General features: G+C 62.2%; 9 protein-coding genes across 9 annotated transcripts; 4 read left to right on the top strand and 5 right to left on the bottom strand.

Moving 5' to 3' along the window:
• Positions 1 to 449: 449 nt before the first annotated feature.
• Positions 450 to 2,200, bottom strand: COLE_04594 (uncharacterized protein; the record flags this gene model as incomplete). The annotated part of the gene is made up of 2 exons (XM_018421198.2): positions 450 to 2,103; positions 2,142 to 2,200. The coding sequence occupies 2 exons, from the start codon at positions 2,198 to 2,200 to the stop codon at positions 450 to 452; spliced, it is 1,713 nt and encodes a 570-aa protein (XP_018281174.1).
• A 498-nt stretch (positions 2,201 to 2,698) lies between these two features.
• Positions 2,699 to 5,026, top strand: COLE_04593 (uncharacterized protein; the record flags this gene model as incomplete). The annotated part of the gene is made up of 3 exons (XM_065626361.1): positions 2,699 to 2,942; positions 2,975 to 3,193; positions 3,300 to 5,026. The coding sequence occupies 3 exons, from the start codon at positions 2,699 to 2,701 to the stop codon at positions 5,024 to 5,026; spliced, it is 2,190 nt and encodes a 729-aa protein (XP_065482302.1).
• Positions 5,027 to 6,260: 1,234 nt separating this feature from the next.
• Positions 6,261 to 8,452, top strand: COLE_04592 (uncharacterized protein; the record flags this gene model as incomplete). The annotated part of the gene is made up of 3 exons (XM_018426432.2): positions 6,261 to 6,359; positions 6,392 to 7,160; positions 7,212 to 8,452. 3 exons carry the CDS (start codon positions 6,261 to 6,263, stop codon positions 8,450 to 8,452), a joined length of 2,109 nt encoding a protein of 702 aa, XP_018281172.1.
• A 220-nt stretch (positions 8,453 to 8,672) lies between these two features.
• Positions 8,673 to 10,045, bottom strand: COLE_04591 (uncharacterized protein; the record flags this gene model as incomplete). The annotated part of the gene is made up of 4 exons (XM_018425179.1): positions 8,673 to 9,257; positions 9,292 to 9,642; positions 9,683 to 9,843; positions 9,988 to 10,045. 4 exons carry the CDS (start codon positions 10,043 to 10,045, stop codon positions 8,673 to 8,675), a joined length of 1,155 nt encoding a protein of 384 aa, XP_018281171.1.
• Positions 10,046 to 11,637: 1,592 nt separating this feature from the next.
• Positions 11,638 to 13,805, top strand: COLE_04590 (uncharacterized protein; the record flags this gene model as incomplete). The annotated part of the gene is made up of 9 exons (XM_018422314.2): positions 11,638 to 11,802; positions 12,010 to 12,134; positions 12,167 to 12,201; positions 12,234 to 12,318; positions 12,410 to 12,562; positions 12,597 to 12,717; positions 12,779 to 13,103; positions 13,156 to 13,496; positions 13,545 to 13,805. 9 exons carry the CDS (start codon positions 11,638 to 11,640, stop codon positions 13,803 to 13,805), a joined length of 1,611 nt encoding a protein of 536 aa, XP_018281170.1.
• A 282-nt stretch (positions 13,806 to 14,087) lies between these two features.
• On the top strand, positions 14,088 to 15,547 carry COLE_04589 (uncharacterized protein; the record flags this gene model as incomplete). Its single annotated transcript, XM_018422313.2, has 3 exons — positions 14,088 to 14,342; positions 14,478 to 14,930; positions 14,972 to 15,547. The coding sequence occupies 3 exons, from the start codon at positions 14,088 to 14,090 to the stop codon at positions 15,545 to 15,547; spliced, it is 1,284 nt and encodes a 427-aa protein (XP_018281169.1).
• Positions 15,548 to 16,057: 510 nt separating this feature from the next.
• Positions 16,058 to 17,509, bottom strand: COLE_04588 (uncharacterized protein; the record flags this gene model as incomplete). The annotated part of the gene is made up of 1 exon (XM_018425178.1): positions 16,058 to 17,509. One exon carries the CDS (start codon positions 17,507 to 17,509, stop codon positions 16,058 to 16,060), a length of 1,452 nt encoding a protein of 483 aa, XP_018281168.1.
• Positions 17,510 to 18,256: 747 nt separating this feature from the next.
• COLE_04587 (uncharacterized protein) lies at positions 18,257 to 20,657 on the bottom strand (the record flags this gene model as incomplete). Its single annotated transcript, XM_018420240.1, has 7 exons — positions 18,257 to 19,252; positions 19,290 to 19,438; positions 19,473 to 19,592; positions 19,627 to 19,776; positions 19,826 to 20,076; positions 20,182 to 20,258; positions 20,292 to 20,657. 7 exons carry the CDS (start codon positions 20,655 to 20,657, stop codon positions 18,257 to 18,259), a joined length of 2,109 nt encoding a protein of 702 aa, XP_018281167.1.
• Positions 20,658 to 21,453: 796 nt separating this feature from the next.
• Positions 21,454 to 25,627, bottom strand: COLE_04586 (uncharacterized protein; the record flags this gene model as incomplete). The annotated part of the gene is made up of 4 exons (XM_018419898.2): positions 21,454 to 21,645; positions 21,694 to 24,979; positions 25,015 to 25,269; positions 25,350 to 25,627. 4 exons carry the CDS (start codon positions 25,625 to 25,627, stop codon positions 21,454 to 21,456), a joined length of 4,011 nt encoding a protein of 1,336 aa, XP_018281166.1.
• Positions 25,628 to 25,722: the final 95 nt, after the last annotated feature.

Here is a 25,722-nt window from a genome sequence, read left to right as displayed (position 1 = left end):
TATTGATGCTTGGAGTGGGGGGGCTGCGACTTGGGGTTAGCTGCGGTATAATGCTGCACCGCAGCCACTTATTCTTCGCTGCCACTATCTTCACTGCAAATGAATCGTCGCTCATGATGAATGAGCTGTCGAAGCGTGTAGCGGGACAACACGGCAGCAGTGCTAAAGTCGCTGCGGTGGGTGGTATGTCGTAGAACAGGCGGTGACCTCGTATCTTGTTCATGCCACTGTATGCGACTTTACAACGGACGAGTGCTATGGTGCTTGTTTGTGACCTTCGAGGTGTTTACGTGTGTCATCTCCGCATGCTGGACCTTTTGTTGAGCGTCGGGCGGCCCAGGAGGGACATATTGCTGAACAGCAACAGCGGGTCATCAGCCTAGCGTAGAGCACACGTAAAGAGCCACAGAATTGTTGTGCAAACAAAGGCTATTCATTTCGACTACCGCCTAGAAGTCGACGCGCGACCGCTCCGCCACACTGCCCCGCATCTCGACCTCTTTAAATCCGTTCTCCTTCTTAGCCACAACTACCTCGGAGCCAGGGATGCCCCACCCGCCGGCCCCCGGGGTATGGACTTCGAGGGTATCGCCCGCTGCGAACTGCATCGTGCCCTTCCCACCGACATTGACGACGCGTCCGCCCTCACGCACCCACAAATTGCGGCCCATGCCGCCCTCGCCGCCGCCGTCGACGCCGTACGGGGCCCGTGCGCGCCGCTCACTCATGATCGACACCTGCAGATTCTCGAGGAACTGGTACGAGCGCACGACGCCGTCGCCGCCGCTCCACACGCCCTGTCCGCCCGAGCCGGGGCGGAAGTGGAACTCGCGCAGCAGCACGGGGTAGCGGCGCTCGAGGATTTCGGGGTCCGTGATCCGCGTGTTCGTCATGTGCGTGTGCACGCCCGACGTGCCGTGCCAGCCGGGGCCGGCGCCCGAGCCGCCACAAATAGTCTCGTAGTATCCCCATCCGTCCGTGATTTCGCCTGTGATGGGGTCTTTGCCGCCCACACCGAAGGTGAGGTTGTTCGTGTCGCCCTGCGAGGCGGCGCACGCGCGAAAGGCTTTGAGGACTGTGTCGGTTACGCGTTGCGATGTCATGACGTTGCCGCCGCAGACGGCGGCGGTGGGCGAAGGCGAGAGGAGCGAGCCCTTAGGGATGCGGATGTCTAGGGGAACGAGGCAGCCGGCGTTGAGAGGGATATCTTCACCAATCATGCTGCGGAGGCAGTAGATGACGGCGGCGTGGACGACGCACACCGGGGCATTAAGGTTGCCGCGCAGCTCCGGGCCAGTGCCTTCGAAATCGAAGACGGCGCCGCCAGTGTCGGGGTCAATCTCGACGCGGAGGCAGATCGGTGATCCATCGTCCAGGTAGTCAAGCGCCGAGAAAGTGGTGCCAATCTCCTTTGACGCGCGGCGCAGCATGTCGCGCACAGCGGACTCAGCGTTGCTTCGAATATGACCCATGTACGCGTGCACAGTGGGCAGGCCCCACTCGGCCACGAGGGCGGTGAGGAGCTGCACGCCTTTGTGGTTGGCGGCGATCTGCGCCTTGAGGTCACTCTCGACGTCGCGGAAATTGCGACAACCAGAGCAGCCAGGATACTGCGCCGGCTCTTCCACCAAGGCTGTGTACACGGCATCGCGGTTATACACGCCCTCGCTCACGACCTTGAGCGAAGGGATTTCGGCGCCCTCCTCGAACAGTGCGGTAGATGTGGGCGGCATAGAGCCAGGCAGGATGCCGCCGATGTCAGCGTGGTGGGCGCGCGACGCGCTGAAGAAGATGATCTCGCCGTTATCAAAGCATGGCGTAATGACGGTCAAGTCCGGAAGGTGCGAGCCGCCGCTTTGCGGCGCATTCGTGAGGAGCACGTCGCCGGGCTTGAGCGTGGGCCCATGGAGCGCAAGCTGATGCTTCACACTCCAGCTCATGCTGCCAAGGTGGACAGGCATGAAGGGTGCATTGGCAACGAGGTCCCCCGTCGGCGCGAAAACCGCACACGAGTAGTCGAGGCGTTCTTTGATATTCGTAGAGATCGAAGTCTGCTGCAGTGACCGGCCCATCGCCTCGGCGATGGACATGAAGCGGTTTTGGCTGCGGTTAGGGCTGAGCAGAGGGCACGGAGAGCTCACAAAACAGAGAGGGTGATGGGGTCGTACGGGACAACGCGGTCCTTGTTGGCGGCTACCATGGTTGTGTTACGGTGGAGGGACTTGGCCTCATTCTACGAGGAGCCATCGTGTACTTATCAGCTGTTGAGCAAGAGTGAGAAGCGGAGTTGAGCGAGAGCTGGAACACGATTGCGGAATGACGCACGGCTAAAGCGGAGCAACACCGCCACGATTCCGCGGCCCGCGAACCCCCCTCCCCCACTGTCGGCCAATGTTTCTCTCCTCCTCTTCACATCATCCTCCAACGCCATGTCCGCTATCAGTTCACGTTGACGTGCCGACATGCCCACCTGGCCCGCTCGGAGTGCACGCGCATACCATGATACGAGCGGTCCGCACTTCCGCGTCGTCAGAGGACTCCCGGACCGACCAGACCTCATTCCTCGCGGTTCCCGCATGTCGTATCGCGCATCTCCGCTCATGCGTCTTCAACAGACTCGGCTCGAGGTGATCCACAGATGTGGCTCGCGATATAACTGCCTGAGTCTGAGGTACTACTGGCTTCACCCTCATCAACCATGACCATCCTCAGCATCCCGGAGTCAAGTATCCGAGTCGCCATCGACCGTGGAGGCACCTTCACGGACGTGCACGCGTCTGTGCTCGATCCTAGCGGCGGACGCAGAGAGTTCGTCATCAAGCTTCTCTCGCAGGACCCAGGAAACTACGCCGACGCGCCGACCGAGGGTATCCGCCGGGTGCTCGAGCGAGTCACCGGCACCTCAATTCCGCGCGGCGAGCCGCTCCCTATTAAGCATCTTGGTGAGCTGCAAGCTGGAACTACTCTGATACAGACTACGTCCGCCTCTCCACCACGGTGGCTACTAACGCGCTCCTCGAGCGTAAGGGCCAGGACCACGCGCTCGTGATCACTAAGGGGTTCCGTGACCTCCTCGAAATCGGAAACCAGACTCGGCCCCGCATCTTTGACCTCAACATCAAGCGTGCGCTGCCTTTGTACTCCAAAGTCGTCGAGGTCGACGAGCGCGTCACTCTTGGTAAGCGGAGAGTGTGTGTGCATGCTAATGGCAGTCGGGTACACCTCTGATCCGAAGCATGCTGAGCACGCCGTAACCTTCGACGCCGACGGCTCCGTCAAGAAGGCCTACTCTGGCCCAGGGGCCGAAGCACAAGCTCGTCTCATGCCCCAGCCCATCGTGCAAGGCCTCTCAGGTGAGGCCGTCAAGGTCCTCCAGGCTCCCGACGAGGTGGCCCTCCGTGCCGACCTCCAGGCTGTCTACAACGAGGGATATCGTGCCGTCGCCGTGTGCCTCGCCCACTCGTACACGTACCCTCAGCACGAGCTAGTAGTTGGCCGCATTGCAGCCGAGGTCGGCTTCGAGAACGTCTCGCTGTCCTCCCAGCTGCTTCCTGTTATCAAGATGACGACGCGCGGACAAAGCACAACGGCTGACGCGTATCTCACCCCCATCCTGAAGGAATACCTGCGCGGCTTCTACCGAGGCTTTGAGGGCGGCGCGGACGGCGGTCTGCGCGTCGAGTTCATGGGCTCTGACGGCGGCCTTGTTGAGCTAAAGCATTTCTCGGGCCTCAAGTCCATCCTGTCCGGCCCTGCCGGCGGTGTTGTCGGCTACGCCCTGACTAGCTGGGATGAGGAGGAAAAGGCGCCCATCATTGGCTTCGATGTCGGCGGCACGTCGACCGATGTCTCCCGCTTCGCGGGACGGTACGAAAGCGTTGCGGAGACGACCACCGCGGGTATCGCCATCAACGTCCCCCAGCTCGACATCAACACTGTTGCAGCTGGCGGCGGCTCCTGCCTAACATACAAGAATGGACTGTTCCGCGCCGGGCCCGAAAGTGCAGGGGCACACCCCGGCCCCGCATGCTACCGAAAGGGCGGACCACTCGCACTCACTGACGGCAACCTGTTCCTCGGTCGCCTGGTGCCGCAGTACTTCCCCAAGTGCTTCGGGCCAAATGAGGACGAGGCACTCGACCCCACTGCAAGTGAGAGGCAGTTCGCTGCGCTTGCGGAAAAGATCCGCGCGCACACCGGCACAGAGAAAGACATGGACGAGCTGGTGTACGGCTTCGTCAAGATCGCCAACGTGACGATGGCGCGCCCGATCCGCACGCTGACTGAGGCGCGGGGGTTCAAGACCTCGGACCACGTGCTCGCCTCCTTCGGCGGCGCGGGCGGCCAGCACGCGTGCGAGATTTCCGAGCTTCTGGGCATCTCGCGCGTGCTGATCCACAAGTTCTCGAGTGTGCTCTCGGCGTACGGCCTCTCCCTCGCTGACCGGGTCTATGAGCTGCAGGAGCCGGCAGCAGACGTCTACTCAGCGTCCGCGGACACGCTGTCAGCGCGCCTCGACGGGCTCGGCGAGCGTGTGCGCGCCGTGCTTCGTGCCGCCGGCTTCGACGACGCCAAGATCCGCCTTGAGCGCCTGCTCAACATGCGCTTCGACGGGAGCGACACGGCGCTCATGGTGCTCGCGCCGGACGGAGACTACGCGGCGGCATTCATGCGCGCACACATGGACGAGTTCGGGTTCTTGCTCGACAAGGAGATCGTCGTCGATGACATCAAGGTGCGCGGCATCGGGATGAGCTACGAGTCGCTTGGGCGCAGCGCGCTTGCGGAGGTGCGCACGCTCAGGCGTACGCCGCCGCCCAAGGCCGACTTGGCGCAGGAGGTGTATGTGTGGCATGGGGAAGCGGGGAAGCGCGTCAACGCGCCTGTATACGAGCTCGAGAGCCTCGCGACGGGCAACGCTGTGCCTGGACCCGCCCTGGTCATCGACGATACGCAGACAATCTTCGTCAATGTCGGCTGGACAGCGCTCGTGACGACAAACCACCTGATGCTGGTGCGGGAGTAGGCAGAAGCGGTCCGTGATCCAAAGTCAAGATGAATCATGTGTGTAGTCTCCGACTGGTCTTTGTCCTGGTGCTTCTGACGCACGTCTCAGTCTTTGTTTTCTGGCACCTCAGCGCCACTGGGGCACCTGGGGCACCTGGGACACCTGGGGCACCCACACTTCTGGCGTCACTGCTCACACTCATAACTCGGAGTCGGTCGGAGCGCCTCATTGGGAGACGTGCCCACTCGGCCGCCATTCATACCTCAACCTGTCTTGGAACTCGAATCTCGGCCCATCCCGGCGGTAATGTGTGAGATCCGTCGGCGACAAGGCCATAGGGGTCAGGCGGCCAGGCGGCCAGGCGGCCAGGAGGCTGGCCACGCTGCACATTCAGAAACGCGGGTATCCACGTGTGACCAGGATATATGGGACGCATGCAGGCATGGCCTTGGATTGGTGCGATGCCCGTTGGCAGTTGCCCGTTCTGCTTATGGCCGGATGACCGCTGGACCATGGGTGACACGCTGCACGGAGCGACGGCCGCGGCGGCTTGGGACGGAATAATAGCAAGTGGGCGCGGAAAAGGACGGGACGGTGATCATTTGTAGATCCAAAACAAGCCATACCCCACAGCGGTTCAAGCGAACGCCGAACGCCGGCGTCCATCAAGCGGAGTACCGAGCACAACACTACTCCGCACTTGATCACGACCAGCGCAGCAACTCGCACTCGGATATCGCGAGATGATAGCCAGCTGACATCTACCAATGCGTAGGAGGGCACGGAGGATGTTGAACACGGACGGAGGGCGGCACGAGGTACAGCCCCCCCCCCCCGATCGGGTAGACATGAGGAATGCGCGGGGTAATGCCGAATGCCGGCGGGGCTGCGGGGCGTCCAGACTCGGGGGCTGCCCACATGTAACCGAACAAGCTCATCATCTCAGCAAGCTCATCTCATCACTCTCTCCGCGACCTCGTCCGCGCTCTTGATACCCATCCATCCACTGATCACCGACATCCCGACGCCGAGACCAAAGCTCGAAAGCTCCAAGCACTCCGAGGGCCGCCCCGCCGCCCGTACCTCAGCCCCGACGATCGCGGAGTCAGTCCACTTGACATCCGTTAGCTCCGATCACGTGCATCCAGCCGTCCCGCTTGCTGTCCTCGATCCCACCAGTCGTCTCACACGTACACCACTCCGGGTCCTCACTCTCCCCGTCTCCCTTTCGCTCTCCCCATCGCCACGCTCGATGCCACCAGCCCCGCCTATTCCGCCACCAGGCGGCTCCGCCGCCGAAGCCGTACGCCCCTATACCTACAAGAAGCGCCCATACGCGCAAGCCTGTCTCGTACGTCGGCCTCCACTACCCTCTAACACTAGGCATGTAAGGCGCGCAAGATCCGCTGCGTAGAAGCCGACAACCCGCCATGCAAGGCGTGTCGAACGGCACGCATCACCTGCGAGTTTCCTGAGCGCTCCGTCCGGCGGCGGCGAAGCACAGCGGCGCCGACAGCGCCAAGCGCAAGCGACGTCGAGAGCGCGGCAAGCGCGATCGAGCGCCGCCTCGAGAGACGCCTGCAGCGCATCGAGGAGGCGCTGCGGCTCTCGCCTCCGCGCCGGGGACAACGGGAATCGAGCATGAAGTCCGACGGCGACAGTAGTAGCGAGGAGGAGCTCGATCCGCCGCGGTTCACGCTCGGCGGCGCCGAAATGCCTGTATATCATGGCGAGACGTCCATGCACGAGGACGCGGTCGCGCTCGATCCGTCGCCCAAGACGAGCAGCTCGGCGCCGACAAACAAGCCAAGCGTGGATGCGAGCCAGTGGACTCAGGAGGACATACGCGCTCTCACACGCCTCCGGCATAAGTACGCTACAGCCGACGAAGGTGAGGCCCTCATGGACGCGTACTTTACCTGGGCGTCGCCGTCTACGGCCGTGGTCAACCGCCGCCTCTTTCTCCGCGACATGGCCGTCAACGGCCCATACTTCTCCGATCTCCTCCTCCTCGTCATGTACCGATCGGGACTGCGCTTCTCGCCCAACCTCAGCGAACAGGAGCGCACCATCCGCTCCGAGCGGTACATGAACCTCATCATGCAAATGATCGCCGAAGAGCTGAGCAAGCCGAGCACAATCGTGACGACGCGTGAGTCTGCTTGCCACCTCAACGAGCTTTCTGCGCAGAGCTGACTGCCAGAGGCATTGTTGTCCCTCGCAGGCACACAATCCGCCCGCGGCGAACACACCCAAGCGTGGATGTTCACGGGCATGGCGATCCGCATGATCCAGGACCTCGGCATCCACCTCGCGATCGACGAGCCGTCTCTCGACGCCAACATGGACCAGGAGACGCGCGACGTGCGCGTGCGCCTCTACTGGTCCGCGTACTGCTGGGACAAAAGCATCTCGCTCGCGATGGGCCGCGAGCCGGCGCTCACGATGCGGAGCTACACCTCCCCGCCCGCGGTGCTGCTCAACGAAAGCGACGACGACTGGGAGTGGCGCCCCTTCTTTCCCGGCGGCGGCAATCTGGACCTCGTGCTCCGCTACCCACGCACCACGAGCATGACAAACTATGTGCTGCGCTACTATGTGGTGCTGAACCAGATCCTCGAGGAGATCCTCGTGAACATGTACTCGCCGCACCGGCCGCAGGCGCGCTCCGTCACCTTCATCCGGCACGCGGACGAGAAGCTGAAGAAGTGGTGGGACGAGCTCCCGCCCGCGCTCAAGCTCGACAAGGCGCGCCTGCCCGAGTTCTGCCCGCCGACCAACATCACCCTCATGAACCTGCTGTACCACTGCGCGCGCATTCTGCTATACCGTCCGCTGTTGACGGTGCGCGCGCAGCCAGCGGGCGTAACGACATCCCTCGAGATCTGCCGCGGCGAAGCCAACGACATCCACACCATCCTCTCCCTCTGGGGCCGGACGTACGGGAACATCAACATGGTCTATCTCATCATGTACACGACGTTCGTCGCCGCAGGCGTCGACGTCATCCTGCTCCGCATCGCGGACGAGCGAACGCGCGAAGAAGCTCTCGAGCGCGTACACCTCTCCCTGTCTATTCTCGAGCAGGTGTCGGGTCAAGGACCCGGCATCCGGCGCGGCATCAGTATCATTGCGTCCCAGCTCCAGGCCGCCATGCAGCGGCATTACGCGCCGTCGAACGGCGCCGGCTTCGCCGAGAGCGCGATGCGCAATAGCGCGCCCGATAAGGGCAACGCGACGCCCGTCGCGCAGCCGCCCCCGCTCGACGCGCTCACCGGCGCCGGGTTTAACGACCCCCTCGCGCCCATCACGTTCCAGTCGCCGGCGCTTTTCGACGACCCGCAGGCCCTCGCAGACTTGCTTGGCGAGAGCAACGTGTGTACGGACGACCCGTTCGCGTTCCTCACCGCCGACGGGTGGGACGAGATGCGTTTGGCGACGTAGTTAGGTCGGAAGAGGAGAGGTGAGCAGAGATAGGATCAGCGAGTGGGCGGAGGATTAGGTCGGGTGGGCACATCGAGATAGTTGTATAGATGCATTTGGGTTTTGCGATCGCAGTGAGTAGGGATAGCGCTGTGGGTAAATCACGCTGTCAGTTGAACCGCCGCGGCGCAGCTCTGCATCCACGATTACAACTGTATAAGCGTCACCTCGGTCTGAGAGATCACACCTTTCCTTTGGGACCATCCTTCTCGTCCAGCTTGGCCCTCGCTATGCCCGCCGTTAGCGCCTCAACCTCGTCCTCGAGAGCCGCGTCCTTGGCCGTTTCGGCCTCGATAGCCTTGGCCTTGGCTTGGAGGGGCTCGTTCTCGCCGAGCTTGTCCGTGCCCGCATCCTGTGCTGCCTCTGCCTCCCCTCCCTTGGCCTGCTCCTTCTCGACCTCCTCGCCCTCACTGTCCGCCGCCTTCTCCTCATCATCTGATGTCTCCGTCGCCTCTGCATCCGCCGCACCCATCGCCATCCACTCGCTCCGCAGCCGCTTCTGCCCCTCCTCGATCAAGGCGTCCAGCTCCTCCTCCCACCCTATGGCGCGCACAAGCTCGCGCACCGCATCGTCCGCGTCGCCGAGGTACACGCCGTCCCGCCCCCTTCGCTTGCCGTGCTTGACACGGGTGAAAGGCCCCACGGCCTCGCGGTTGATCAGCAGGCGCGGCACAGAGGATGAGACGCGGTCCACAAGCGCCGCGAACGGATGTACCTGCAACGACGTGCCGATTACGAGGATGAGGTCTGCGCGGTAAAGCTCGGGCTGGGGTCAGGCTCGAGCTCACTTCCCGACTCACCAGTAGCTGGAAGAAGTTGTCGGGGAGGCCCTCGCCGAAGAAGACGATGTCCGGCTTTACTAGCCCTTTGCAGTGCTCGCAGCGGACGACCGCGCCCTGCCGCACCCCTGCCTTGAGCACGTACTCGGTACTCGCGGACCGGCGGCACTTCAGACAGTGCGCGGTGCGGAACGACCCGTGTGCCTCGACCACGAGGTCCTCGGGCACGCCAGCGGCCGTCTCGAGCGTGTCAATGTTCTGGCTCCACACGCGCTGCAGCACCTCCTTGTCGTGCAGCAGCTTCAGGAAGTAATGCGTCGGCGTCGGGAAGTACTTGCCAGGATACAGGTCTTTGGCGAGCGTCCAGAAGGGCTGCAATCAGCTGTGGGGCATGGAGGCAGGGCAAGCTCACCTCGGGCCGGTGGAGGAAGTAGTCGAGCGAGAAGACCGCTTCGGGGACCGGCAGGTCCAAAGCCTGCAGGTTGTCATAAAGGCCGGTGCCGGGAGAGCGGAAGTCGGGAATGCCTGCCGACGTAGATATGCCTGCGCCGGTGAGGACAGCTATCTTGCGCGCTGGGGTTAGACTCGGAGACCATCTGCACGGCCGGCCACACCGGCCTTCCTCCAGCTGAGAGGCACTCGACGACAAACGCGCCGCCTTGTATCGCTCCGTCGCACCGCTGCCTCACAACTGCACGCGGATCTTGTACTACTCACCTTTCCCTTCACGAATGAGCGTGGCGGCGTGTTCGATGGATTCGAGAGGCTTGGTCATGACGGGATAGGAGATGGAGTGGGCGATGCTAGGAGGCAGAGAACGAATGTGGTGGATTCCAGTTGTGCCTGAAGACGTGAGTGGCGAGTGGTCATGGCGGGTGGCGCTCGGCGCATTCCGTTCGCCACCCAGCACCATGCATCGCTGAGGGCAACACGGATGACGGAGTCGGTGCTCTTGTCCATGGTTAATAAAGTGCAGGCATCTTGTCAAGAACGTCTGAAAGCATGAACAGAGGCCAAGGTCAAGGCGCCGGGTCAGCTGGCCACACTGGTCGTCGTTGGCGCTGATGTCTGTTCCTTGGGTCGTCGGCAGGCTATTTGAAGACCGGACGGCGCGTCGCGTCACCACGCTACGCCGAACATCACGCCCCTGTGGACGAGGTGATCGGAGTGGCCGGAGTGAGGGGGGCCGAACATGCTTTCGGTGGTGATGAGATGAATGAGAGGGCGACTGCGGTTCAGTCACCCGACCTTCCTTCCCTCCTCTAATCCGGTTCAGTCATCTCAACTCTCCTTCTCTCTCTCATCATTCAACCATTCATCCCCAAGCCCACCAGCTTCATGTCACAAACACTTGCTGACAGCGTCTGGCGCCGGCGATATCACGCTCACAAATACGCAGCATGCTGAGAGCCCACGCTGATGTTGAAGCGCGCATCGTATCCAGATATTCCGTTTAACCATTGTGCCGGGGTCACCAGCGCCTGACATTCCTCGCGATGCACATGGAGTTGATGATCGAGCACTGATTGTGCAGCGACTCCGAGGCCCGGTCGCGAGTAGGCTGCGGCCGTGGTGGTCTTGTGAGCAATCTAGTTGGCAATATCAAGGAGGTTGGAACAAATGGGCTAAGCAATGCAGATCCAGGTGAGCTGAGACATCGCAACTGGGCGATAGCTGAGGTGAGCATCTACAATCCGACTTTGACCTGATAGGCACAGTGTGTGCCATGTTCTTTTGCGGGCGACCGAGCGCGTAATGACAGAAGCGTCGTCAAGCGGCCACCACGTTGATCGGTATCGAGCTGCCAGGCAGCCGTCGTGGCGGCAACTGGCTGCCCCGACGCGACCAGATCTCCTTCCCATCCGCTTGTCGTCCCTGCGTTCTCCCCGCACTCCACCTCGCTTACGCCCCTGACCAGCTCAAGCAGTAACCAGACGAAGAAGCAGTGACGCGCTCTGACGACCTGGCTGAAATGGGCTGGAACCGGCCAATGAGGTAATCGCCGCGGGCACCGGCCAACACCGCTGGTTGTTTGGCCCTGCGGCTGTGAGTCACGAGGGCTGGGCAGCAGGCCCACGGTGTGGTACCGCGGATTGGCGCAAGATAGCCCCACACATGCTTGATCCGGACTACTGACCGGGCCGTCCCCCGGTGTCCAAGTGCATGACTTCGCTGCTGCAGCCGAGCTTGAGGCGAGATGCTGTCTCGTCGACTCGTTTCACTTCTCCATCACTCTCTTGCTCATCACACCCACGAGTTTGGAAGCGCGGCTCTAGTACTATTGAATCCAGCGTCGAGCCTAACCATCTCACACGCGACCTTCGAACGCGACATACCCATACAGCTACACAGCCAACAACACACGCGATGTCACTCGACAAAGAGAAGGGCGTGGCCGAGTCGCAGGGCCGTGTCGTGCCGGCCGGCAGCGACGATGTTGCGCACCGCCTAGAGGAGATGGGCTACAAGCAGGAGCTGCAGCGTAATCTCGGCATGGTCGCCGTTCTTGGCCTGTCGTTTGCGATCATGGCGGTGGGTACAAATGCGATGAGTGGTGAAACACCTGGGCGGACGTGAGATGGTTGTAGAACGACGCGGAGGAACGCGAAGGAATCGCGAGCCTCGATCTCACGTACTGGCCTGAGCCGTGCGGCAGCGGTATCTACCCGTTTCACCATGCGCTTGGTGTCCAGCATAACATACACTTGGTCGCGCCGTAGGAATAATGACTGACACCAGGTCCCATTCGGCACGTCCACGACCTTCCCCATCGCTCTCATCGACGGCGGACCCGTGACCATCCTCTACGGCTGGATTCTCGTGTCGCTCATCTCGTGCTGCATCGCAGCGTCGCTGGCTGAGATGTGCGTAGCTATGGAGTTTGGGCTGACGACAGCTGCTCAGTTTACCCAACTTCCGGCGGAGTCTACTGTGCGTCCCGCCCCGAGGCAAGCTGACAGCAGACTGGGCTGCCATGCTCTCCACCCCAAAATACCAGGCTTTCTCGTCGTATCTTACCGGCTGGCTGGGCACGGTCGGCAACTGGACGTAAGTACTATCTCTGGTATCGCGATCGCTACCGATAACCTTATCGAGCCAGACCTGGCTCGCATGCCGTCTTGAATCGCGCTCATCCCAGTGTCACCGCTTCCATCACTTTTGGCGGCTCCCAGCTCATCCTGGCTGCCGTGACGCTCTTCCACGATGACTACGTCCCCACCGCATGGCAGACCGTTCTGGTGTACTGGGCTGCCCTCCTCGGCTCCCTTGCCATCAACATCTTCTTCAACCGGTATATTACGGCAATGAGCCACTGCTGACCTCAGCCACCTGGACAAACTTAACACCATCTGCCTGTACTGGACGGGTGCCGCTGTGGTGATCATCATTGTGACGCTCCTCGCCCGCGCTGAGAAGCGCAACTCGGCCAAGTTTGCTTTCTCTCACGTACGTCTGTTTTCCTCGCCTCAATTATCCCGGCAAAGTTATCTTGGCTCGCTGACACCAGTTTGATGCGAGCGGCGCGGGCTGGCCAGAGCCGTGGGCGTTCTTTGTCGGCCTTCTTCAAGCTGCGTACACCTTGACTGGATACGGCATGGTCGCAGCTCTCTGCGAGGAGGTGCACTCTCCACAGAAGGAGGTGCCGAAGGCCATGGTTTGGAGTGTTGTCGCTGCCGGTATTACTGGCATCGTCTACCTTCTGCCCATCATCTTCGTGCTTCCCGTCGACCAGATTGATTATCTCCTTGCGGTGCCGTCCCTCCAGCCTATGCCGGAGCTCTACAAGATCGTGACGCGTAGCGCAGCAGGTGCGATGTGTCTCCTGACTCTCAGTGAGTCTCCTCTAGTGTCGCCTCTCCCCTCCAAGGTCACTCTGACATGCAGTTCTCGGTATTTGGTTCTTCGCGACTGTCGGCTCGTTGACTGCCGCATCTCGTTGCACGTGGGCGTTCAGCCGCGACGGTGGCATTCCGCTCTTCAAGGTGTGGCGCAAGGTTAACCCGCGCTATGATGTGCCGGTCAACGCGCTGATCCTTTCCACCATTGTCTGCGCGCTCCTCGGCCTGATCTACCTCGGCTCCTCGGCTGCCTTTAACGCCTTCACTGGCGTTGCCACCATCTGCCTGGGCTGCTCGTACGCCTTCCCCATCCTCTGCTCCCTGCTCCGCCGTCGCCAGATGGTCCGCAACGCGCCTTATTCGCTCGGCGCATTTGGATGGGTTATCGTAAGTTGCGACTCCCCTCACGCCAATCCATCAGATGACTGACCGCAGAACTGCATCACCTGCGTCTGGATCACCTTCACCATTGCGCTGTTCTGCATGCCCACGGCAATTCCCGTGACGCCGCAGACTATGAACTATGCCTCGGTCGTGTTTGCGGGCTTCTCTACCATTGCGGCCCTGTGGTACGTAGTCTACGGGCACAAGAACTACAAGGGTCCGCAGGTCGCTGTGCTCGCGCGTCGCATGAGCACCGCCAGCGAGGGAAGCCGCCGTGCGAGCATGACCAGGGGCGAGATCCCGACCCAGTGATAAATCGGGGCTGGAACGGGGGGCAGCGTGGGCTGTGGGATCGCTCGTAATTCCGTTGTAGACCAGACCGCATGTACGCGTTGCGTTCGTTGAGCTATTGATGTGGCGCAGCCACTCTGCACTCGACGTGACATGATTAGCGGAAGCAAAATTGGGTAACCTCGCCTTTAGCCGGCGCGTGCGTCATGGCAGCCGCGCTCCGCTCTGAAATTACCTTCCTCCGGCCCGCGACTCGTCATCCTCCATCCTCCATTGGGCCTCATATCATCTCCATTCATCAACATGTTTGGAGCAGGCTCCCGGCTGGGTGCACGCCTAGCGCCCGCCGCGCGTGCGTTCCGCTCCCAACCGCACTTGACGGCGACGACGCCTTTCTTCAAGCCCGCACCGCGAGATCTCCGGCAGGCAAGCAGGCCACTCCACTCCTCCTCCCCGTCTGGCGCCGAGCTCGGGAGGATTAAGCCGCGGCGAGTCGCTGTCATCAACGGCGAGATCGTGGACGGACTTCCGAAGCCAAGTATCTGGAGACCAATAGCTGTAAGTGCAGGCCTTCTTGGGTTGGGCGGTGTGCGATGGCGATGGCATTATTCAGAAGACCCACGGGTGTTGCTACGCGCCGGCCCAAGTGCTGCCGGCGTGTGGGCCTTCCTACAATGCTTGAGCTGACGTTAGTTTGCCGTCGGTCTCTCGCTCACAGGCTTTGCACTTGGCGCGCTCTACGTGAACCGCGACACCAACGTCTGGCTGAACCGGATGGGCAGCGGCTCGGCCTGGCGCTTCGGACGCGACCCGTCTGACCGGGACCTGATGAACGCAGCGCGGATGCACCGCGTCAAGCGCGCGCAGGAGACGCTCAACACCCTGCCTAAGGTGTTAAGCTGGCTGCCTGACGTCCTCCTCGTCCCAGTGCTTCGCACCTACGTCGTGTACGAGGAATGGAAGATAAACGCGCCAGCTGCACATGTCGCACCCGCCATCCTCATCGCCGGCATGGGCGCCATTTTCCTCGCGTGGCAGGTGCCGAGTGCGCAGGGTTTCATGAAACGCTGGTTCCTGCACCACCCCGTTGTGTTCGGAGGCAGGCGCGCAGAGTGGCGTAACTGCATCACCATGTTCACCAGCACTGTGAGTCCCGGATATGCAGCGTGGAGGGACGCTAATGCCAGCTCTCCCACCAGAGCCTCGGCCACTTTGCCTTCAACTCGATTGCGCTCCACTCGTTCGGCTCAGCTGCGTACATGTTCCTCGCGGCGCAGCCCGCCGGCCTCCCGCACGAGAGCACGATTACCCATACGCCCCACTTCTATGCCTTCCTCCTCGCCGCCGGCCTCTTCTCCTCCCTCGGTTCGCACCTCTTCACCAACATTGTCCGCCTTCCGCGCTTGCTGCGCACGCTCGCCTCCCCCGCGCGTCTGAGCAGTGCGCACGCCCTCGCCGCGCACCAGGCCATCCTGCCCTCGCTCGGCGCGTCGGGCGCCATCTACGGCGCCCTCACCATGACCGCGCTGGCCTACCCAGACTCCCATGTGTCAATCATCTTCCTTCCCTTCATCAGCATCCCCATCGGCCTCGGCGTCGCCGGGATGGTCGCAATCGATGTTATTGGCATCTGGCGCGGATGGGCTATGTTTGATCACGTTGCGCACTTCTGTGGTGCGGCATTCGGCGCTATCTACTACAAGTGGGGGCGTGAATGGTGGTGGAGCGTGCGAAAGCGCCTGGGTGCGCATATGCGTCAGTAGGTTGCTCGACTTCCGGGGTAGATTCTAGACCGGCATGTATACTGCATCGTTCTGCATCGATGTCGCTACATCTCGTTGCTTTGGAGCATCACACAGAGACCTTCTGCAGCAGGCAGTTCCGAACTCCCAAGGAGCAATGGAGGAACATGTCAATCTGCTGGCTTCCACCTTACTCGCCTACATGAGAGCAACCATGCAGGGCGATTTGTAGTTTCAGCAGGCCACCAAGCCGGAGGCTCCACCTCTCCGAGTCAAAAACGAAGCTGTGGACGAGTTAGGAATCGAACCAAAGACCTTGTCAAGAGTTTGTAACCAGATCCTAATGAATGCCGGCCGGATGCTAATGACACGCTCTACCAACTGAGCTACACGCCCGACATTGAGTAAGCCCTCGAGACCCGCCATGCATGCTCTGGGCGCTCTCCTACGCTCCGGACACACTAGATGCATGGAAACAGGCTGAGCGTTTGTAACTATGCCAAGGCTAGAGGCGGAAGATGGAAACTATAGCTAAATATCGGCGAAAACGGGGTCGCGTACGACGCGCGCCATGGTCTCCGGCTCGAGCCAAAGCTGGACATTGACGCCGCCGGGCGCCTCGAGGGCACACACAAGACCATCGAGGCCCGGGAACGCGGCCTGGACCCAGGTGGGTTTGACGTCGGCGATCTGGAGGTCGTACATCCCGATGTGGAGCCACGACGTGGTGTGGATGTGCTCGCGCCCGAAGAACATGTTCCAGCGGCGCGCTGGATCGCTCGCATACGCCATGCGGTGCAGCTCGGCGCCAATGGTCGTGGGGGTATACGCGTCGATCGCGCTGCGGATCGCGCGGGCGGTGTCGCGCAGGTCCGCGGTCTCGGCGGCGTTCATCTGCGCGGCCGTGATGATCAGATCGGCGCCACAGTGCTCGGGCCCGACGCCGGGGACGCGGCCGCGCAGGCCGATGCACTCGCCGAACGAGACATTCGTGTTCTCCGGCAGGCCGCGGGCGCGCACGATGGCGCCCCAGACCAGCGCGTAGAGCGCGTCGAGCGAGCTCTTGCTGCCCGCGCGCGCCTTGAGGCGCGCGACTTCGTCGGTGGTGAAGGACAGCACGCGCTGCTGCACGTGCATGTACGACGCCCAGTCCCAGGTCGACCAGGGAGGCGCGGCGCCCTCAGTTTCCGGCGCGCCGGGGGCGCGCGTGAGCGCTGCAATAGGGAAGGCCGTGTCGGTGTTCTGGGTCATGTCCAGCCGCAGGCCGGGGAGCGTGTCCGCGAGCGCGAGGAGGGCGGGGTCGGGGCCGGGCGCGTCGATCGCGCCCGCTGCGGCGTCGATCGGCGTGCGGTCGAACGAGAGGTTCAGGGTCGGCAGCGGCGCGCCCTTCAGAAGTGCGTTGTAACTCTTGAACCAGGCGCCGATGACGTTCGCTGCGGAATGCGCGTCGAGGATGGCGTGGTGGGCGCGGAGGCCGAGCGCGATGCCGTCAGAGAAGCGCGTGATTTGCAGCGCGAGGGCGGGTCCCGTCTGCGCCATCGCCTCGGGGCGGAGGACGACGATGGGAGAATCGCAGAGGTCGTTGGCGCTCGCGGCGTCGGCGTCGAGCACGCGCCCGTTGGCCTTCGGGAGTACGTCATTGATCGAGCCGGCGTGTGTCGCGAAGGCGAGGGCGGCGCCAGGACCGTCGTAGTAAGCCCACGCGCGGCGGTAGCGCGTCGTGTGCGCCGGCCAGTCGCCTGCCGGCGGAGTGGTGTCGAGGCGTGCGCCGAGGAGCGGGTAGGTCGATACAACGTGCTGAAGCGCCTGCGTGAGGGCGCGCTCGTCGACGGTCGTAGGCGGGAAAAGGAGGGTGACGGGCACAACGGGCCACATTGTGGCGGCTGAGCCGGCGAGGCTGAGAGGCTCGGCAGCGCCAGGCGGGGGGCGTACGGACACACGCGAGGTGATTGTGAGCTTGGGAGGGTACGGGGTGTCGGGCATGTTGAGGATGGTGCTGTGGTGCTGATGGACTGAGCTGAGAGGCGGATCGATTGTGAAGTTGGGAGCTGCTGGTTCTGCTGTCTTCGCCTCGAGTGGCAGATTAAATAGTTGTTTTGGCTTTGGCCATGTTGAGCAACCAAGTCAGCGGGCAATGCGGTCAACGCTTGCCCGGTATCAGTCAATGATTGCTCAGCCCGTGCTCGCCCCGTCGCCGCTCGCTCAGCCGGCATCTGCTCATCGTTAGTACAGCATGCCCAGACATGAGGCGGTTTATCAATGCTGTCCTCCTTTTCGCGATCGCTGCCACTCGGACCCGAGCTAATCCTACCGGTATTCTTGGCGAAAAGTGCCACAGATGCGCCACTGGTTGCTGGTACGCATCCACCTACCGACCGCAACCGTGTACGCCCTGGTTCACGCAGGGTGAGTCATGCTTGCCATCAAAAAGCGGCGCGGGATCGATATCGGGCCGGTCGTGAGACTTCCGGACGCGCGTGGAATGTATTCGATGAGGATAAAGGTTGAGTTGTGCAGATCAACCTGGAGGGCGTCAGGCTCATTAGTAGTGCGCTTGCTGTTGTGAGCTTACACATCCCGTCGGAGGTGCTGCGAGAGATTAGAAATACTGGAATAAGGGTACTTACAGCGCGCCGCCACTGCCACGAACACAATATCATGCCACAATGCCATGTACGATGCGAAATGCTCTACCATCTAAGCATACACAACCAATCCTACACTCAAATGCTATGTGCCGGGCTTCTTGGGGCTGGCAGCTGTCGCGCTGCCCGCCAAGCTCATGGGCCGCAGACCAGAGTTGCGGCCAGAATTGCGGCGTGGCTCAGGCGGCGGCGGAGGCGGCGTCGCGCGCGAGAAGCTTGCCACGCGGCTCCCGAAGAACCCTGAGATGCTGCTACCGACCGAGCCCAGAGTGGTGCGAACGTCTATACCAGGCGAGGCGTTGGGAGACGCGGTAGGAGCACCTGTCGAATTGCCGGAGCGATTGGATGCGACAGAGGCCGGCCTGTTCGCCGCAGCAGGGGTAGAGGGTGCCAGTGCTGTCGCGGACTCCGGGCGAGAACCGGATGGGGAGCCATTGGGGGAGTTTTTCTCGCGCTCGGCTGCTGCCGCCGCGCGGCGGGCTTTCTCAGCCTCGAGGCGATTGTTGACCTCCGAGCGCACGCCGTCAAATGCGCGGAAAAGTGACGAAGAGCCTGCCGCAAACGCAGAACTGACTGCCGCCCGGGTTGGAGCAAGGCTTTCCTCAATCTTGAGGTCGTGCAATCCTTCCGCCAGGCGTATACCGACATCACTGAACGCGTTCACCTTGCCCTCCATTGGGTGACGAGGCTCAGTGAGATCAAAGATTACCTCATCGGTCGTACTGTTCCAGAGTTCATACGCCGGCGTTTGGCGGAATGACGCGGTGAAGGCCTCACCGAAGTGGAAGAGCGGGTTTGGCTCGCCAGGCGACGACACTCCTGCCGCTGCCGGATCTTGCGACCCTCTCCGTCCGACGAAGTCGGCGTACTTGATTGAAGCGAGGAATGCGCACAGATATTCTTCGAAGCGGTTGCGCAAATCGTCGTCGCTCCCAAGGAATCCCGGTCGCTCACCCTCAGGCAGGTTCCAGGTGTCTTCAACCGTCTTGACTATGTCGTCCATCCACTTGCGGTCCGCCGCCGTCAGTGCGACCAGCCTCTCGACCTTGGAGTCTGGGAAGTCGAAAGTCATGGTCTCAATCTGATGTCAGCCCAATGTGGCGGTCGATGGCACTCACGTTTGCGAGGAGATCGTACTTGCAGTCTCTCTGCTGCGTGACTATCTGGTTCGTCGTGCCGATGAGCCAGGAGTGCGCCTGCAACATGTCCATCTGCTGCAGTGGAAGGTACGGCTGGAACACGGCATCCGCGCCAAATAGGTGGAGGGCTGGAGTCAGCCAAGACCGCAAAGCACCACTCACGAAGTCCCATGTATCGCAGGAGGCTCGCACGGTCACTCGTCCGCAGAGAAGTTGGCCGTGTGCGCTGCGTCCGGGCATCGAGCATGGGCGAGCCACAATCACGCAGGTTCATGAGCAAACCTGTGGTCAGCAGTCTCCGCCAGTTTCAGCTCACCTGGTACAAGCGACACCAGTGAGTACTGATATGTGCACAGCATCTCGACGGGATACCCGAACAGCATGACGCGCTTCTGCAACAGCAGCATCTTGAGGAGCACAAGAGTCCGGTGCCGGAATTTGTGCACGAGCTCACGGAGGGACGTGCCTGTGGTTAGTGACCGAGGAACGGTGCTGCCATGAACATGCCGACGCACCCATGTAAATGGCGTTCTCACCCGCCTTGCCCTCAAGGCCTGCCTCGAGGCTCTCGTAGAAGTCGTGCAGGATCTGCGTGCTGCCGAAATCGCGCTGCGCAAAGAATGCGCGTGTAACGACACCCAGACGATCCCGCACCGGTCCAAACACTGGCTGCGATGCAAGCACAATCACGGCCTTCTGGACCATGCTACGGGTGACGTCGGAGGACTTGTGCAAGAGGTCGGATGCCGCGATTTGCCGATTGCATCTGGAGTCAGCGCGCGCATCCCGAGGCGAGTGAGAGGCCATGGGAGTCGTCGCCACGACGACAGCACCAGATCGTGGGGCTCTCGCCACCCGCGCTTCCACTCACGAGATGCCGAAGATTGTGCGACCCCATGGCACTTCGGTATTGGGCTCAGCCCCAGCCCTGGGGTTGAACGCGCAGTGCTAATGTTAGCGGGGTCAGTGATATGTTCCCACAAAGTACGAGTAGTCCTCTTCAGACAAGTGCGCCCCATCAGGAAGGGCGAGGAAGGGGAGGAGGCGAGACAGCTCGTCGTCGGCAGCCAGCGCCTCCGCCAGGCTGGCGGGGTGTGCAAACTCGACTGTTGGCCCGATAAGGTGGTTGAAGTCGACAACTGCCACACCCAGCACAAGCGGCACATCGCCGTCGCGCACCCGCACGCGCAACCCCAGACCGCCACCGAGAGTGCCTAAACTCGCGGCCGTGCTGCGCTTGCTCGGTGTGCCCGTGCCCAAGATGGTGTGATCGGAGCGCGCTGACGGCGAATCGGCAGACGAGGAGACGGGGGAGAATCCGCCGGCGATCGGGGGGCCAGCTCCCATGCGCGCCGCCTGGGGAAGCGCCATCTCCGGCGCCTCGGTCCATCCCGGTCCGTCGTCGAACCCGATCTCCTCGAATGCGACGCTGGACGCCGTCGCCCGCGAGTGGCCTGACGTCGCGGAGAGCGCAGACGCTGCGGAGGCGGTGGAAATGTTGCGTACGTGTCCCCGCCCCGGGGCGCGGGGGGAGGTGAAGGGTGAGCCGGTGGTGGAGGGAAGAGGAGGAACTGCGTCAGGCTCGGCGTTGCGCTCGGAGCTTGGGCTTGGTGGGCTGGGCTGGCGCTCGAGCTCGATCGCAGCTGTCGCTGGCTCCGGTTCGGGAGTGCGCACACGCAGCGCATCTGCTAGACTAGGCGTGCTGGCTGGCTCGGGAGTGCGGAAGTCCCCCTCTCTGTCCGTGTCGTCGTCGAGCGCGATGTCCTGCATCGTCGCAGTGGTCGCGAGCTCGGGACTGTACTCAGATCCAGCGGAGGTGTCTGAGCGGCCCGAATCAGAGAGGACCGACGTAGGGCGCAGCTTGTCGCTGGCCTGGGGAGCGGCGTCCGGCGCCGTGTCGGCCATGCTTGCTTGAAGCTAAGAGCTGAAAGGAAATGAAGAGATGAGAAGAGGAGAATGTTGACAGAGGAAGGGATGGAGTGAGGGGGATGTGAATCAGGCTTTCAGGGACAGGCGCGAATGATGGACGTGGCGCGACCCGCTCAATTTCCACCTCCAGCCAAGCAATCCCGCTTCAAAGACCTGGCTAGCTCTTGAGATTACATGCAATGCAGTATTGTACAAATGGAAACGCCCTCGTGCACTACCGCCCCTCCATCGCGCGGCTCTCGATTCGCTTGAGCAGCTGTCGAAGATTGCGCCCGTTCTTGACGCAATTGTCCTCGAGCCAGTCCTCAAACTCTGCCCGGATGGACGTCAGCTGCTCCGTGATCGGGACATCTGCAGGATTGAGTAGCGTGTCGAAAAGCTTGGTCCACAAGTCGGTCTGCCAATACTGCTGTCAGCGTTGGTTCAACGTCTCTCTCCGTGCTGCGCTACTCACCCGCTTCATTGGTGCGTCCAGCTTGACCCGCCCATCCTCGATAACAGTGCCGATGTACTTGCCGTGAAGGAGGCAGTAGCACACGCTTGCCAGGCCAAAGTAATCAGACTCGAAGGACCACGGCCGGCCCTCGCGCAGCTGAATGCAGTCACGAGCGTCAGCCTTCCAGTCCGCCACGAAGGTCTGCTTGTCGCCGGCCGAGAACAGCGAGAGGTCCGATGCGCGCCCAAAGTCGATGAGTCTGATGCCCTTCGCAGACCACCCGCCTGTGCCGTCGCGCGCGTACTGCGCGTCCCAATTAGTGGCGGGGTCAAGGCGAACGAGGCAGTTGTCGATCTTGAGGTCGCCGTGGATGAAGCCAGCGGTATGCAGGCCTTCAACGAGACGGAGAAGCTCGATCGTGAAGAAGATCGCGAGGATCTCGTCGGGGACTGCGGGTCCGTTGAGCGAAGGCCCGATGCTCCACTGCGCCGCCTTGTTGACGACGTCCAGCAGGGTGCCCTGTCGACAGTAGTCGAGGAGGAGGAAGGACTCGTCGGCGTAAGCGAACAAACCGCGCGGGCGGATGATGGACGCGACGAGGTTGGCGGCGATGCGCTCGTGCACGCGGGACAGTACCACGGCCTCCCACAAGTTGGTGGGCTTCTCGACCTTGATCGCGACCTTGGCGGCGTCCTCGTCGTCGTCGTCCGCGTCATCGAGCTGCATTTGCAACTCCTGGTCCACTGCGAGGAAGACGGAGCCGAAGCCGCCCTCGCCGATCTTGTGCGTCGCCTCGTACGTCTTGCCTCCCAACTGGAGATGGTAAAACTCGTCCGGCGAGAGCGACTGGCGCATCGACGCCGAGCTCGACCGGCGCGCATGCATCTTTGCGTGCTTCTGGAGCGCGGCGAGGCGGCCCGACTTGTCGGGAATGCGGCGGATCAGTGGCTGGTCTTCAAGGGGAGGGTCAATGCGCTCCAGAAGCGTGGCAATGACGGCCGCATCGCTGGGATTACATGGATTGGGGACGTCCGAGAGTACGGGCGCGAGCGCGAGGGCACCCAGAGCGGCGACCGGCGCTGCAGGAGATGCCACGCACTTCGCTGGCGATGGCTCGGCGATCGGAGGCTCCTGTAGCTTGAGGGACGTCTTGGGCTCATCAGAGAACACCATGAGCTTAGCCGAGGGCCGGTTCTCGTCCTGGTACACCGGAATTCTCTGCGAGACTTTGGGTTCGTCCTGGAAAATCTCCATTTTGGCGACAGGTGAGGCCTTCTGGCGAAGAGCCTCGACTCTTTCAGTCGCAGGCGACTTGTACTGCGCGGTGACGAAGTCGCCCGAGGCGTCGACGCTCGACTGAGTAGCATCCTTCGACTCGTTAAGCTTGCGCGCGATGGTGTAGCCCTCGGGTACATCGAAGGCGCCGGTGTCAAAGAGACCCGAGCGGTCAGCCCGGCTAGGTGAGCGTGACTCGTCCTCCTCTTCCTCCTCCTCCTCCGTGATCGCGAATCCGTGGCGCGAGCTCTTGGCTGTCGTGACCGTGTTCTCAAACGTCCGCTCCGTCACGGGCGTGAGCAAGTGGCGGTTGTACATCTGGTTGCGGAAAGGGCGCTCCTCGGGGTACGCCTCGTAATGGTCATTAAAAGTTTCTTGGTAGCCCTCTCCTTCCGGTTCAGGCTCGGTGCGATACGAGTGGTCATTCTGTGCCTCGGTTTCGTCCTCCGGGCCCACTTCAGTTCGGTACGAGTAGCCCTCGGCGTTTGCCTCAGTGCGGTACGACTTGTTCTCGTCCTGCACCTCCACATGCTCGATGGGTGACTGGTGCAGGGACTCGCGAGGCGATCGCGTACGAGGGGAGCTCTCCTCCTCCTCGGCAATGGCATCCTGCTGCAAAGCGAAGATGTTTCGTTGCACAGGCCTAGACGGCGCCGGTGTGTCGTTTTCGTCCGCCACGGCGCGGGGTGTGGGGGCAAGTGGGGTGCGCATACCAAGGGGAGCGCGCGGTGTGGTGCCGAGCGGCGCACGCGGCGTCATGGCAGGGCGGCGGTTTTCGTCTGCGTTGGCGTTCTCGTCGAACACCACCAGCTTGCGCGCCGCCGGCGCATTCTCATCCCCGAATGGCTCGCTGTTCTCGTCGGCGAAGATGTTGCTTCTGCCTGGTGCAGGACACGGTGTGGGCGGCACCATGCCGCCGGGGGTCATCATGGCGGCGCGTGGGCGGGGCAGGGGCGTGGGCATGACCTGCTCCTCGTGGTCGTCGCCATCGTCCTCATCCTCATCGGAAGACTCCGAGTCGGACTGGCGCGCCTTGCCGCCATGGATGGTCTGATTGAAGAGGTCCATGACTTCAGCGTTGGCAAGCTTGGTGTTGACTGTCGGCGAGGGCGGGCGCGGAGCCTGTGGCGGGGCCTTGGGGCCGGTCGCGCCGCCAGCGTGCCACGCCCGTTCCCATGCGGTAACGGGCTTGTACTCTTTGCCAAGGAGACCACGCTGGCGCGCGCGCACCTCCTCAAAGCTCCACTCCTCGCCGCCTCTAAACACCGCGTCCCAGTCGAACATGCGCCGCTCGCGCTTGCCCTTCGCATCGACAATCTCAGCGCCGCCTGTCGGGCACGTCCACGGTTCCATGACGAACTTGTGTCGCTTTTCGCGTTTCTTGTCCTTTGACGGCTTGCGCGCACTTGTTGGCGCTGCAGGAGCCACTAGCGCGGTAGGACGCGTCTCGGGAACCGTAGGGAGAGTGCTGATCGCGCCCACATCGAAGTTCCGCAGAGGGTCGAGACGGAGCATCTCGGCTTCGCTCGGCGGCGCCTTGGCGCGCATCACTTCGCCTCCGCCTGTAACAGCCGTGCCGTTCGTCTCCGAATCTTTGAACACCTCGATCTTGGGAGTGCGTGGAGCAACGCGGTGGCGTGCCGCGCTCTGCGGCAACGTCTCGCCACGCCATGGGGCGGCTTCGATCGTGTTCTCCTTCCGCCTGCCCTCGTGCGTTCCGAAGTCCTCCCACGGCGTGTGCTCCGGGTCTGATCTCCCCGCAGTGTCGGCAAAAATCTCCATCTTGGACCCGTTTGTCGCTCTCGACCGCCCGGCCGGTGTCTGCTGCACGGAAGGAGGCGGCCCGCCGATTGCGCCAAGAGCCGCCCGACGGGGCTGGGTTGGCGGTGTGGGATCGTCTTCAGGGATGTCCTCAGACGACGGCGCCATGATGCGTGTGAGGAAAGCCGCGTGCCGGTTCTTCAGCCGCTCAAGGGGCGCGGCGCGGCGCGCAATGCCGAGGCGGTAGACCTCGTCGGCCTTCTTCTTCCTACGTGTCAGTGGCTTCAACTAGTGCAGACTCACCGCCCGATGCCCTCCAAGACGAGCGCCCACTCCTCGTAGAACGCCGCGTGCCGTGTCCCAACATCGCGGCTCTCCAAAAACATCCACACTTCTTCCCGCCTCTCGACCTGGCGTGCGTAGATGATCCAGAGCTTGAGGTATCGTATGTCCTGTTGATATCGCGCATCGTCAATGAACCGTCGCGTTGCGCTCTCGACCACGGGGATGATGCGGCTTGGTGACGAGGGATTGTTCTGAACTGTGAATGAGACGTATCTGAAGTCAGGCTCCGCGAAGCGAGAGAGGAGGCGGAGAGAGGGTGTTGGAGGAGTCGGTCCCAAAGAAGCAGAACTCACCGGTTCCATAGGTCCAACACGTCGGCCACGCCGTCAGCCATGTCCTCGCCTTCGCGATCACGGCGCTCCGCCTCCTCAATATCGCGCTGGAACTGCTGAACCTTGGCCTCCTGGGCCTTGCGTGCCTCCTCATCAGCCTCAAAGTATGCGCCTAGGGCGGCCGCACTTCGTCCAGTCGCGAGCGGGCGGATGTTCTCCTTTTGAGCTTCGAGCAGCGCAAAGTCGGTCGTGGGGGCGTCCGGAGAAGTCGCCCGGGGTGTTGCTGGCACTGCTGCCATGGTGCACAGTGTTGTACAAGTGATGTTGGGCAAGTGGACTTGATGGATGACGATGTTTGTTCGGGGGCGAGATGAAAGTCAGTCGCCTTGTTTGG

The sequence above is a fragment of the Cutaneotrichosporon oleaginosum genome (genome assembly GCF_008065305.1).
Source record: "Cutaneotrichosporon oleaginosum strain ATCC 20508 chromosome Unknown ATCC20508_contig04, whole genome shotgun sequence".
Lineage (NCBI taxonomy): Eukaryota > Fungi > Basidiomycota > Tremellomycetes > Trichosporonales > Trichosporonaceae > Cutaneotrichosporon > Cutaneotrichosporon oleaginosum.
Note: the sequence above shows the minus strand (reverse complement) of the source record. Positions and strands in the feature narration are given on the sequence as shown.